The sequence below is a fragment of the Histomonas meleagridis genome, assembly GCF_020186115.1.
Source record: "Histomonas meleagridis strain 2922-C6/04-10x chromosome Unknown contig_20, whole genome shotgun sequence".
In the NCBI taxonomy this organism is placed as follows: domain Eukaryota; phylum Parabasalia; order Tritrichomonadida; family Dientamoebidae; genus Histomonas; species Histomonas meleagridis.
This window is the reverse complement of record NW_027150805.1, coordinates 1,830,936-1,846,182: the sequence shown is the minus strand read 5'-3', so window position 1 is coordinate 1,846,182 and position 15,247 is coordinate 1,830,936. Positions and strand designations below refer to the sequence as shown.

Sequence of the window (15,247 nt, the reverse complement as noted above, 5' to 3'; positions counted from 1 at the left end):
ATATATAATTGTAACTTAATTCGAGCTTTTGTTATCAGAAAAAAAAAATATCAATAAAATCCTGCTATTTAATAAAGTTTGAACATAAATAAATTTTGGACTTTTGAACGATAGAGTTCGGGATGCGTCACTTTTCTAATGATGGAAGAAATTGCGGGTCTGCTTAAGGAAGTTCCTGTTAATATTGAGTCCATATCAGAAAAGATGAAGGAATTATCTATTGAATTTGGTGAAACTCAAGATCCACAATTTTTTAATCAATTATTTTCATTTGGAGAAATTCGTTCGGAAAATATCAGTGATCTTGAATGGGATCGCTTTCGTTTTATCTTGTGTTCTTTAATATATATTTTATCACCAACTAGTATTCCTTCCTCAAGTTTACAATTTGATACAACATATTCTCCCTTATTTCAAGTTATTTCATTATTACATGCAAGCAGAGGTAGTTCCATCAAAGAAGCCAAATATTTAATTGGTATATTTAGTCAATGCATTGATAAAGTCATTTCTAATGATTCTAATACTCGACGTTTTGCCAATTGTGCCTCAGTATTATGCCAATGTTTTAACAATGTTTATTTACCCGAGCTTACCACCATCTGTCAAAATTTTGTTAATAATCAACTTTCAAAATTAGAAAATTCCAAATCTAACTTATCATTACTTATAAACATTTTACCATTTCTTTCTAATAATCCACATGACAATACTGTATCCATAGTTCAATCCATATTAATGAGATATGAATTTAATAGCGTTTCATTATATTTTAATAACATCAAAAAATTTTTCAGTTCACATGACAATCACCAAGGAAACCAAAACAAGTACATTGAATTTTTCTCATATCTTATAGAGAAAGCTAATTATACCAAAGACATTAGTGGTGGTTATTATTTAGTATGGTGGTTAAATTTTATTTTAACAAATTTCAAGAAATTCCAAAATGATTCACAATCATTTCATGCGTTAACATTTATTTTTTCACATAGTTTAAACTTAACATATGGTAATGAGACCATAAAGAAAATCATTGGTGAGATTCCTGAGTTTTGTAAAACTGTTGTTAATTTTCATAATTGGAAATTTTATTATAGTATTTATGGATTTTCATTTTCGTTACAACAATTTTGTCATATAATACGTTCAATAAAATATATATTCGTTAAATCTGAAATTGATGAAGTTTTACCTTCAATAATTTCATTTAATGATCAAGCTAATGATAAAAGGGATTTACCAGCGATCACTAATAAATTATATACAAAATTCGAATATATAATTTGTAATAATGAAAATGAATCCAAACAAATGTTTGATAATTTTTATCGAATTTATATAAGTATATTACCATCTATTCGAGTAAATTTTAATTTTTGTATTGAGTTAATTAAAGTATTAAATAATTTAATAATGACTAATAATGAAATTAATTCATTAGATATATCAGCGTTTAAAGAATTAATACATAGTTTAATTAAGTTTTTAATCAAGTTTACATATAAGTCAATGCATATTCAATATTATATTGGCGTTGATATAAAACTATTACAAAAGAATGGAGCGATTCAAACTAAAGTACATTCGATAAATAAATTATCTGATTTTCCACCAATGATTAAATCATTATTTTCAAGTTTCAAAGATAAATCATTACAAATTACAATTGAAGCAATTGTTAAAACGTTATTTAAATATATCGAAAAACAAGAAGTTACATATTATTTCATGACATTATTTATCCAAATGATACCTGATGAGAATTCTAATAATTTCTATTATATGTTATTATCAGAAATGCAAAATTATTTCATCACAAATCTTTCATTAAATTTCTCTAAGAATGAATCGAAATCTTTGTTATTACAACAATGGTTTTATTTGATGGTATATTTAGTAAATCCACATTCATTAAGTCAAAACTTTAAAGAGCCTTTTTTCGGTTCATTATTATCATGTTCAACAAAAATTTTAGCAACAATTTATTCAAGTTTATATCGAAGGATTACATTACAAAAGTCATCATTTGAATTATATTATATATTTTTAAAGAATTTGGATTTCCATATAAAACAAAACGAAGAAATTATAAACTTTAATAAGTCTCAACGAATTGCATTTAAAACTCAATATCATCATATACATCCATCTGCACGATTAAAATATTCATCGATATATTTAAATAATTTGATTGAATCAAATCAAAAAGATTTTTATTACGATGAATTAAAAGAATGTATTAAAAGTAATGATAATGAAATTATTAATCATTCATTTGATTTAGCAATGGATTTCATTAATAAAATATTACAAACTAAAGCATGTATAAGTGAATTATATCAATATCAATCATTTTTTTATTATTTTTATCAATTAATTAATTATCCATCAAAAGAAACTTCATTAAAAGTTATAAATTTGGTTCCAAATACTTTGCAATTTTTCGTAAATAATATTAATAATGTTAATAATGATTTACTCGATGATAATATCAACTTGAAAAATGAATATTTCTTAAAAAATGGTATTCCTTTAAATGAATTATTAATTGAGATCGAGAAAAATATGGAAGATGATAAATTCGAAGGTAAAATTCTTTTAGATTTATTAGATATCATATTTAAAGAAGAAAACATTTTAAGTTTTTCATATTCTTTATTATTAAAATATATATCACTTTTAACGAATTTATATAAATTTAAAGAAATCCGAAAATCAACGAAAAATTTATTTGAACAAATTCAACAAAAATTTTTGGAAAATAATATCCAAAATTATTTCACAATTTTAATGACAATTATATGTCAAACTAAAACAAATGTTTCATTATATGTAATAAAGAAATCCAAAGAATTAATACAAAATTATCAAGAAATTACGAATTTACCTGATGAAATATATTTAGATCCAAATAATTCATATCAATTTGAAACATTATTATATGGATTATCAATTATTTCTAATTATAAACCTAATTTAATTAAATATCGACATTTACAACGATTAATACATATTCCAACATTTGGAGATCAATCATTTATTTTCGATAAACAATCTCAACGAATATTCCATAAATTATTTAAGAATACAATACAATATTTAGATCAAAATGAGAAAGAAACATTAAACTTCGAATTATATAATTTAACATTAACATGGAATAAGAAAATTCGTTTTAACATCTTAAAAGTAATGAAATTACTTAATGTTAAATTACCATTTAATGAGATTCCTAACTTTAATGATGATTCTACATATATTACATCATTAAGTTGTTGTATTTTATGTGGAATACAAAATGAAATTAATATTACACAAGAATTAATTGAACGTATTAATAATTTCTTATCACCGAAACAAAAAATTCAAGATCAAAAACAATTACAAACTTATCAAAACATGATATGTTTAATTGTATTAAATTTCATATATTCGGTTCTAAAAACAAAATTTAATTTGTTAAGAGATTTATCACATTTCCCTGATATGTTTCTTAAATATATACAATTTACTTTAGGTATTCCAGTTTATAAAGATAAAAGTGAGAAATGTTTAAAGTTATTCATCAAATATTATGAGAATAATAAAGATATAATAAAAGAAATAGCTGATACTGCACATATTAAGAAAAATAATAGTAATAATTTTCATGAAATTTTACGTAATGATGTAATTAGAAAATTCCCTTATTTTCATTCATTATCAAAACTTTTACCAAATACTTTTATATATCCCGAAATTAAATATTTTATTATATATTTAGCCGAAAACATTAAAACAGAAGAAAAAATTTTCGAATTATATTTCCAAATTATGAACATTTTACATCATTTCTCAACTGTATATTATTTAAATTATAATTTAGTAAAAAGAGAACTTTTCTCCACAATACCAAATAGTAATTTTACATATTTTGAAAAATTACTTCAAACTTTTTATATATTAATTAGTAATAATGATATAATGTTTTTGCAGAACTTTTCGAATAAAGTTCGGAAAATTTTGACGCCAATAGCAAAAGAAACAATAATTTATATACTTAAGAATTCTAAACCTGGTTATTTTTATGGGTATAAATTATTATATTATTTATTTGATTATAATCCTTTTGTTGATATATTTATTGAAGAATTTCATTTAATCGAATTAAATTGTTTAACAATTGATACATTTAAAATCACTAAAAAATTAATACAAAAAAAGAAGTTTTCAAATGATTCGAAAATATTTGAAATAATTAGAAAGAAATTTGATGACTTATTAAATATATTTAAAGATATTAAAAATCATGACTTTTCACATGAGCAACAAGAATTTGGTTTATTAAAAGCAGCAACTTCATTATATTTATATACTATAAAAATATATCCGACAATATCAAATATAAACAATTTTCTACAAATATTAAATTTCCCTAATTTCATTAAAACTAATTTAAGTACAAAATTTAAGACAATATTCAAAAGTTTTAATAAAGAATTTCATATTGAATATTTAGAAAGTATTTTGACTGATAATAACTTATATAGTTTCATCTTGAAATATTTGTTACAAATATTATATCCACTTGATGAAACGATATTAAAACAAATTTGGAATTTATTATTACAAAAATTAAGAGATAATAATAATGAAAACTTAAACATAATATCATTAAAATGTATAAATGTAATCATTAAAAAGTATAATTTGGAATCTTCAATAATTAGTATCATTATAATGTTAATTCCTTCATGTTTAGAATCGAATGAACCTTATACTAATATTCAAGGCTTAAAATTATCTATATCATTATTAAAGAAAGAACTTTTACCATATCAAATTCATGATAAAATTGTTCAACTAATTTTGTCGTTGAATTTTTATAATGAAAATTCATTGTTTAAATACGCATATCAAATAATATCAAGTTTAAAACAACCTTATTCAACATATACAATTGACTCGATACGATTATTCTTCATTGAAAAGCTCGCATCGACAAAAGATAATTTCCCGAATTATAAAATTATTATAAATATCATTTCGAAGTTTCCACATTTTATCCAATTGTTACCATTTGATATCTTCTCATTGTTTGTTAAAACAATTCAACAATTTATTAATCAGCAAAAAATTAATATTGTTGTAAAATTCGCCGGAAATTTCTTAAAAGAAAATATTATTAATTTGGATCAATCAAATAAATTACATTTGATATTTTTCGATGTTATAAAAATTTCATTAAAATATCAAGTTAATGATTTCATTGATCGTTGTTTCATTAATTTTTTAGAAAATCATTGTGAAATATTGACCGAAAACATAATAAAAACATTTTTGGAACAACTTCAGTCGAAATTTTCATTTAGTTTATCATGCATTATATTAAATTATTGTTCAATTGCATTCATCGAGAAATATTATAACTTTATAATAAAATCATTACAATTAATTAATAATGAACCTTCAAATTCAATAATTCATACTTTTATACCTTATTTCATTAAGCCCATTTTTAATAATAATAAATTATTCCAATTATTTAATAATGAAATTAATAATTTCATTGATAAACTTTGTAATTCCGATGTACCGAATGATAAAAATAATAAAAACAATTCGAATAATTCCAATAATTCAAATAATCAAATTATAAAATTAATTTATATAATTAAATCAATAATGAAATGTAAATTATCGAAAAAACAATTCTTAATTAACATTTGGGAAAAAGTTAGTATTAATGATAATTCATATCCATTAATTACTTATTTAATATCATCAATTAAATACATAAAATTCGAACAACAAATGGAATACATTCAATACGTCATTGAAAAAATTCAACACGTGTTCCCTCAATTATTGATCGGCTCAATTCAAATAATTGGTTCAAATAAAGTTCAGATTTCGGTTAAAGTCAATTTAATTCAATACTTAATACCAAAACTGTCAATGGCAAATTCAAAACTAGTTCATAAATTCATTTTGGAATTAAATAAATTAGATATTCCAAATAAAAAAGAATTTTTAATACAATCCTTAATACAATATGCAAATATTTTATATGAATATAAAGAAAAAATTAATATAATTCATCTAATACGGAAAGAATTAAACGCGCCAAATGAATTCGATAGATTCGTTTTGTTAATTAATTGCATACCAATCGAAATGTGGAATGATGAATTGTTGCCATTAATCATTTTGATTTTAACGGATTCAATTGAAAATTGGGAACCGTTAATTCCGTTGTCAAACTTTTTGATTAAAAACGGTTCAATTATTACAGAAAATTTCTTCTCAAGAATTATTAATAATGATAACTTACAAATTATATTTCAGTTTTTAGTTAATAATATTAATGGTAAAAATAAGAATTTACTTTCAGGAATGTTAAGTGCATTAGATAAATTTGATATAAAAATTCCATTTACTTTTAGATCAAAAATTATTAAGGGTGCAAATAATTTGTCGTTTTATAAAAATAGTGAAATTAATGAATTAAAAGATTGGTATTTATTACCAAACGAATTAAATGATCAAATATTTTCGAGTTTATTACCAGACGTTAAAGAAAAAACCGCCATTTCAATTTTTCAATATGCCCTATCAAATTACAAAGAGGCCATTGGAATTGGATTCGACGATAGTGATATTGAATCACCGGTTATTTCAAGATTGAATAGAATTTTGAATTATCTTGCAAATTCAATGGTTTACACACAAAATGACGAATTTTTACAAGCTTTTAATTCAAGTGAGAAACCAGATATGTATTTTATTCCTTATATCCAACGTGGTTTAGAACTTTTATTAAAGAAAGGTAGTCCAGATTTAATCAAAAATGAAATTCGAAATGCAGAACTTGCAAATGCAATGTTACATCGTACCAAAGATACATTATCAATATTCCAAAAAGAAAAATTTGCGGCGGCTCAAACAGCCATTTTATTAATTAATGAACGATGTAATTCTGAAAGAACAAAATCACATAAAGAAATTAATTTAAGTAATTTTAAATATCATGTTCTAAATCCTGTTTTTGTCCATACACTCGATTTATTAAAAGGAATTCTCTCAGGGAACACAAGGAAATTTGACTTTGCTTTACCAAATGAATCACAACAACTTGTTTTCTTTTCTCCTTCATTAAGTTCATTATTTAGAACAGTATTAGGCTATTCACCACATGGCTACGTCGCTGCCTCCTTCCAAACGATTCAACAAGTCGTTTCCATCATAAGCAATCAGCAGCATGATGCCAAAATCGATGCTCTAATTAAATTTGCCAATTTCTCCTTCACAATTCTGAAGAATTCAAAGGTTTTGACACCGCAGATGGTTTGGGGGACCGTTAGCCAGCATATTAAGTTACTTGAGAATCAATATATTAATAATACACAAGGATTCTTCTCTGCAGCAAGATTATTAACAACATTAATACTTGCAAGCAAAAGTCAAAGTGATGAGGTCAGAGTAATTGTTCAAAAATTTAATCAAAGAGTAACTAAGTGTATAATGAAAATGCTTAAGTTTTGGCTGAGTAATGCTTTTGGTATCCTTGATGAGAATTGGTTAGAGTTACCTGATAATCTTGGAAATGAGCCATATTATTACACACTGAAAAATATGTTAAGAAACGTAAATCTGTATAGAATTGGTGTCCCTGATGTTATTTTGCATCTTAATGCAATCCAACATTTGGAAAAGTTTTTCGACTTCATTTTCGAAATTGATTTCCTATCGTTCCAATTTCAATTACAATTTCAAAGGTTTATTCACCTTTGTAAAGAATCAAAATGCATCACACCACAAATTATACAGAGTTTCGAAGAATTACCAAATCATTTGAAAGCAGAAACAAACATAGAAGAGGTATATGCTAAAATTATGCAAGTACCAGATGTTGAAATTGATGCTTTTATTGATTCAATTATTCCTTCTGATGTTCCTTTCAATATAATGTTAAATGAATACAATCAAAAAATTAATGAGGTTAATGCTGCACTTCCAATATGTATGCAATTAAGATCACCAACTGGTTTAATATTGAACTTTATTAATCCATGTAATGTAAAGAAATTGTCTCAAAACGCTTTTGTGCTTGAAGCAATGACAAATAAAATCCACAATGCTTCATTTATTGTTGAAAGAGTTGAATCTTCAATCAAAGCATCAAATTTATCAGCTGCTCTCTATTTGTTTAACCAAGTTCTTCTTGATAGCAATCCAACAATAATAAGAGACATAAAAATGCCAAGTTCAATTTCTGATGAAATTGGTAATAAATATATTATATATAATGCAGGATCAAAAATATCAACAATTGGAGAACTTTATAGTAAAACCGAAGGAGCTGAAGATGCTTTACTTCACTTATATACAAGAAATAGAACACGAAAACAATTTTTCTTTGCTCGAAAATCTCTTGTTTCTACATTTGCGGTTAACAGTTTTTTACGGTTTTTGTTTAACGTTCCCGATCCGGCCGATGAAGACGTTGTCCTATCGTCACCGGATTCAGAGAAACCGCTTTTCCCTGTTTCTATCGGTGAGCTCACAAATGAAGTTTGTCGAAATCAACCGTTAACTATTCCACCAAGTGTTGGAATATTATTTGGTCCAAATCATCAAGCAGAGATCACCATTAAGATGTGTGCGATTGCACAATCATTTCTTCAAAACATTGAATCTGTTGAATCATGTCTTGAAATTCTTATTGCTGAGGAGAACAAAGATGACTTAAATCTTGAAACAATCTCACGTAAGTCATCAGAATATGAGAATCGTATACTCAGTTTTTGTCCGCCACAATCAGATGGTGCAACAATTGATGATTCATTTAATTGGTATCATTACATCACATCATATAGTAACGGGGAATATGTTCCTTCATGGTTTGATTAGGAAAAATAATAAATAAAATATATTTACATATAAATTTCATTGAAGCATCGTCTCTCATAATTTTGAAAGCAACACAAATTCTGTTGGTTGAACGATAGCTCGCCGGGCCACTCCGCAATTTTAACGGACGCCAGAAACCGTTTCCAGCTTTCTGACTGTTCGAAGAAGATTTCACTTCGCGCACAATAGATAGCATACTCGATTAATGAGTCCGCCCATTTACGAGCACCTACAAAGAAAATTTCTTCTTTCACATTCTGGCATAAAAAAGGAAACAAAAATGGAAAATTTCGTAATAACGTTGTCGATTCTTCAAAATGATGAAAACAAATCGAAAAAAAGAAACAAAACGTTATCCATTCTTTTGAATCTGTAACATTTGGTATCAAAATTATGTTTTTACCACGTTTTATCATGACATAAACAATTGATATGATGGCAAACCTTGGCGTATCGTTAAATGTAACGTTGTCAAAATTTTCGTTGACGATAGAATTTGAGACGTGGAAAATTGAGGGTATTTCACCTGACAATTCATCGAAATTGTATAGAATTGACATAAAGCCGTGCGGGAACAGTTCAAAAAGTTGATTGCAATCGGTTTCCGATTGAGGCAAATGATTTAATAATGATTGAGACACAAATAGAGGAGGATCACGCAATATTTGTACGACTCTTGGATTATTAAGAACAGCTCCACACCAGATAAACGAAAAATTAAACAAAATTTCAAAGTTTGATTTTTCAGGAATAATTATTTTTTTCTGATCAACGTTTGAAAATAAAGGTATTAATATCTCTGTAATTGATGGCGAAACGTATTCTTGTGATATTAATTCAAATATAAGTTTTGGGAAAAGTTCAAAATTTGTAACTATTCCAAGTTTTGATAAAATAGTTATTCTTTGTTGCCCAGTTGGCTCATCAACTTTTGTTTCCCAATTTAAAAATAGCACAGGATCTGATTCCGATAGTTGTATAAATTCTGGAAAAAATGAAATTTCCGAATTTGTATCACCTCTTAATGTCCTCCATCGAAATCGTAGTAAAATTTTTCGATCAAAAGTTATAATTTCGGACGAGATTTCTTGTGAACTTTTGACGGTTGTTAATGAATTTTGTTTTTTTAAAGTTTGATTGATCTGTAAATAATTTGAACTTTGTAAAGCAGCTTCGTGTAAACCTATCAAAATGTCGATTTCTCTTTTTAAATCGCATTCAAATATTCTTTGAACGTATCGTGAAATGGGGCACCTCAAAGCTAAGATCGATAGTGATTTTCTATGCTGTTCCGATAAATTACTACACAAAAAGTTGATGATAATTTGAGAAAGTTTGTCAATTGTCGAAAAGGAAATTTTTGAAATAATTTTGTTTTGAATATAAGACATGTATTCAGGAATATTATCCGTATGTTCTCGATATAATGAAATATGAAATTGATTAAAGAGTTGTGGTGCCATTTGATCAACATTATTATCATTTATTAAATCAACGATTTGTTCCAAATGACTTAAATTTGTTTTATTTGGTATTTGTTCTCTAATATTTCGATGTAATATTTTCTTTTTTTCAAGTTCTTCGAGAAGTAAATTCGCATTATAGTTTGATAATGCTAGATTTCGTAACATATTTGCAAAAGTTGTTGTAAGAAATTTTTGATTAAATAAATTCAATGTTGTAATTGATGTAGGAATGGCTTTCTTTTGAACAAACTCATTAGCTAAAGATAATATTTCTTCTTCAGTCATCAAACCGCCGCTGCTGTTTTCCTTTTGTAAGAACTTTTTGAGCGGCAACGATACGCTCTTATCAATAAGTTCTGCTTGAACTTGAACGACGGTTTTGGGGGTTCGGGGTGCCCTGCTCAACAATATGGAAGCAAGAAAATTTGATGTTGAATTCCCAAATATGCTGTTAAAGACATTGGAATATGAAAATTGGTTTTGGGTGGAGCCTTTTTGAAGATAATCAAGAATAACGTTAATGAAATTTGGTTCATGAAATTCAATAGAAAATTTTATTTGAACATGAATTTGATGAATAAGTTGATTGGTCTTGGGTAAATCTAAAAGAATGGATACAAAAACATCGCTATCTGGAGATTGAATTGTATTGACAATATTATACATTTGTGGAATTAGTACAGGAATTGGAATTTGGGTAACAAGGTTGTAAAGCTGTGGGGTCTTACTTCTGTGGTATGTTAAAATGACCAAATTTGCAAAAGTATCGTACAATTTTGTGTTTGTAAAAATGGGTAAAACTTTTGAAACAATTAATGGATGTTCATATAAAAGAGTATCAAGAAATGGAACAACACATGTCTTTTTTTGAGAATATAATGTTATTGCTATTTTAAAAAAATCAGGATTTGTATCTACAATAAATGAATTAACTAAGGCAACATGATCATAAGAAGTAAAAATTCTTTCAGGTGAATATGTACCAGATAAAATTTTTTGCATTATTGAAGATATTTGTATTTTCGAATTACAATCTGTTGAAGATAAAGAAGAAACAAAAGTTTTCCATTCACTTCCATCTAAAAAATTTAGTAAATCATTTATAACTTCGTGCTGATCTTCGTTTGGATTGATGAAGTAAAAGCATCTCTCCATTTACATTGGGGTGCTCCAACACAGTGAGAAATTTGTTTCTCATCGATAAGAATAATAGCAAAGTATATAACAAATTTAACCAAAAAAATATCCATAATATTGGACTTTGGTATGGTCTTAAAGAAGTTTATCAAAAATCTTTTCAAATTTGAATAATTGATTTGAAGCTTCAAAAAATAATCATAAACAAAATAATGATGATCATAATATTTACACATTTTTTATGATGACTTAAACATAAGATACATGCAAGAAATGAATAAAAAATGAATTCTTCTACAGAAAGAACGGCAACGTTTTATATTTTCACAGGGGCACAAGCCATTTGAATCGGGTTGTGTAAATGACATCAGAATTTCGAACTGAAACAAAGAACTTTCTGAAACGACACTTTAACCGCAAAAAATGAATTGAATTTCGCGGTTGCACCTAACCCCGTTAACAGTTCACATTAAAATGCAACTCGATCATCTCAAAATCATTTTCGCAGTTATTATTTTTATTTTAACACTGGTCGGAAATATCCTCCCTTTGTTTATTACCACAATTAGATGGACTTCTCGTTTGGAATCTTTAGCTGGAGGTGTATTTCTTGGTGCAGGTTTAGCTCATCTTCTTGCAGAGGCAAATGAAGAGTTTGAAGAAGTAGATGGTCTTGCGTATCCGCTCGCTCCTGCGCTTGCATTAGCTTTTCTTGTACTTCTATCTGTTGTTGAATTATTCACGTATTCTGAACATGATGCAGATGCTTTTGGTGATCATGGTCATGATCATGGAGGAGGGCACGACCATTATAATCCAATTGGCAATGCCTCACTTATGACATCTGATAATGATAATGATATCGCAAAACAGGATAACAAACAAAGTTCCAAAATGGTTGAATTTGGTAATACCAATAAATTCCTCACCGCAGCCACCATATCACTTTATATTATCATGGATATCCATTCAGCCATTGAAGGCATTGCTCTTGGTATTTTGCCCAAATTGTCCAATGCCATTGCCATTTTCTGTGCCATTATAGGCCATAAACCAGTCGAAGCCTTTGCACTTTCACTTATTATCATCAAATGCAGACCAACAAAAATTGTGTTCTGGATTATGGTTATCATTTATGCGGTTCTTTCACCTGCTGCTATCATTGTAGCAATGTATATCGGATCTAAAAGTAATTCATTGGCTCTCGGAATAATTGAATCACTTTCTGCAGGAACATTTTTGTTCGTCGGTTCTCATGAATGGTCCGAAATGTTCCATCATAAACACGAATGGAAGACTTCTGAGAAGCTTTGGCACCTCGGAATGTTTACATTTGGCGTTTTGTGGATGCTTTTGATTGCAATTATTGAAGCTGAAACAGGTGGACATCATCATCATTAAATAATATCTTATTTCTATTTTTGGTGTAAAAAATATTTTTTGGATCTAAAACTTAAATTTTAACAATTCAAATTTGTATTTCTTTAATTATACAAATGTTTTATAAGAGTTAGAATTAGGATGAATATTCAAGATGAAAATTTTAATGGAAATATTTTTGGAGGTTTAATGGTATAAGAAATAAGAGTAAGTACATGAACTAAAAACAAAACATGAATAAAAACGAAAAAATTAGTTCTCCCGGGAGGAATCGAACCTCCGTCCCGGGATTCAAAGTCCCATGTGCTAACCATTACACTACGGGAGAGAACTGCTTACAAAATTTTGTATAAAATATATTAATATACCTAAAAAAAATGATGATTATTGATTCTCGAATATCCATCTATATAATCATATATTTTAAGCTTAAAGAAATCAAATCATTTATTCAATTTTGATTAAAACTATATTTGTTTATTTGTTTCAAAGTTACACTTATATATTTCAATAGAAATAAATTTTTTTCCTTTCCGAAATGATAAGAATTAAGATCAATTTTTGTACTAATTCAAATTTAATAACTTCCAGTCAAAATACATATCACAATTCCATCATATGGAACAAAAAGGGAAAAATCAAAACGAATTAGAAAAACTTCTTTCATTGGAACAAATAATTTTTGGTTTTTTTAAGAAAATATTAAGCAAACAGCAAATTTAATAATAAACAAATTTGATGAAAAATTCCCTTTTACATTTAATTTAATTATTAGTCAGATGATATACGGATTATCTATTTCAATGATGAATGATATTTATATATAACAAATTTAGATTTAATAAAAGAAATTGAAATATTAGAGAATAACAAAAGTAAGTCAAAAATCTTATATGTATTCACAAGTTTTCTTCTGAGTAAATATACTCAAGAATCCAATTATTTTCTTGATAATTTAATAAAAAACAAATTCATTTCATTAAAAAATGCACTAACGTCAATAATTCTTATAATCAGAATACAGGTAAATATGGAAATCTTGAAATCATTCATTTATGCGAACAAAATCATTCGTCATTTCGTGGGTCATATGAGGTAGCAATTAAATTTCATCGAAATGATATCTTTAAATACCTTTATGAAAATAAAATTAGTAAAATTAATAGTTTAGAAAAATTTTTACATTATAATTATGAAAAATTCATAATATTTTTATTTTTGCAGGATAATGGATTGAAAATTAATGAATCTATCATTAAAAAATCTGTAATAATTGGAAATGTGTTTCTTGAAAAGTATTTTCTGAATGAATTATGTTTATCTATACCTAAAGATATTTTAGTTTTGGCTACTAATTCAATGAATATTGAACTTGTAATATATGTTCTAGAACAAAAAGGATTCGATTTCAATGCTGTCGATGTTTGTATGTTTTATTTGGATTTGATTTTTAATTTATGGTATTTATTTTATTAATATATCACAAAACAACATTTGAAAATTCTTTAAATTATTTTGAACAGCACTTATTTTAGCATCTGAAAAAACAAATAGAGAATGAGTTAAGTTACTTTTTGACAGAGAAGAATTGATGTTAACGCAAAAGAGTATAATTTGTATTATTCAATATATATCTTAACAATTTTTTATTTCAAAATAATATTTGGAAATTTTATAATTTGTGTTATACAGCACTTATGAAATCAACTTATCATGGACACACAGAAATTGTTAAATTGCTTCTTGAGCAAAAAGGAAATGATACTAAAGCTAAAAATATTTATTTTTCTTAATTAAAATTCAATTTCTAAATTTAAGATTCCAAAATACTATTCGGAAATTATTTAAATCATTTCAAACATCATTTTTATTATTGCAACTCGTTAAGATCACAAAGAGATAGTAAAATTGTTTCTTAAACAAGAAGGAATAAATATTAATACTAAAGATATTTATTTATTTATTTCATTTAAAACTAATTTTAATAATTTAATATTCCAAAATAATATTTGGAAATTATTTCATTCATTTGATACCACTCTTGTGAATGCATTTAATTATGGTCAAATCAAAATTGTTAAATTACTTCTCAAACAAAAAGGAATTTATATTAATTCCAAAACCATATATTTATTATATTTTATGTTTATTTTCTATTTTCATTATCTCTTTGATACTTTCGATTTAAACATGTTTGGGTGTTGTTAAGTTTTTCATTCTTTGATTTAGACACAAATTCGTTTTTCTTCTTAAATATATATTGTTCATATACTTCTTTCACACAATCATCGAATAATTCTTTGATCCCAAATCCAATATAATAAGAAGAGATTTCATAATAAGGAATACATTCTGCTTTGGCATATGAT

General features: G+C 26.1%; 2 protein-coding genes across 2 annotated transcripts; both read left to right on the top strand.

Annotated features, from left to right (window-relative positions):
* Window positions 1–6,699: 6,699 nt before the first annotated feature.
* Window positions 6,700–8,895, top strand: GO595_003112 (uncharacterized protein; the record flags this gene model as incomplete). The annotated part of the gene is made up of 1 exon (XM_067916097.1): window positions 6,700–8,895. The coding sequence occupies one exon, from the start codon at window positions 6,700–6,702 to the stop codon at window positions 8,893–8,895; it is 2,196 nt and encodes a 731-aa protein (XP_067776913.1).
* A 3,077-nt stretch (window positions 8,896–11,972) lies between these two features.
* Window positions 11,973–12,899, top strand: GO595_003111 (ZIP Zinc transporter family protein; the record flags this gene model as incomplete). The annotated part of the gene is made up of 1 exon (XM_067916096.1): window positions 11,973–12,899. The coding sequence occupies one exon, from the start codon at window positions 11,973–11,975 to the stop codon at window positions 12,897–12,899; it is 927 nt and encodes a 308-aa protein (XP_067776912.1).
* Between the last annotated feature and the right edge of the window lie 2,348 nt (window positions 12,900–15,247).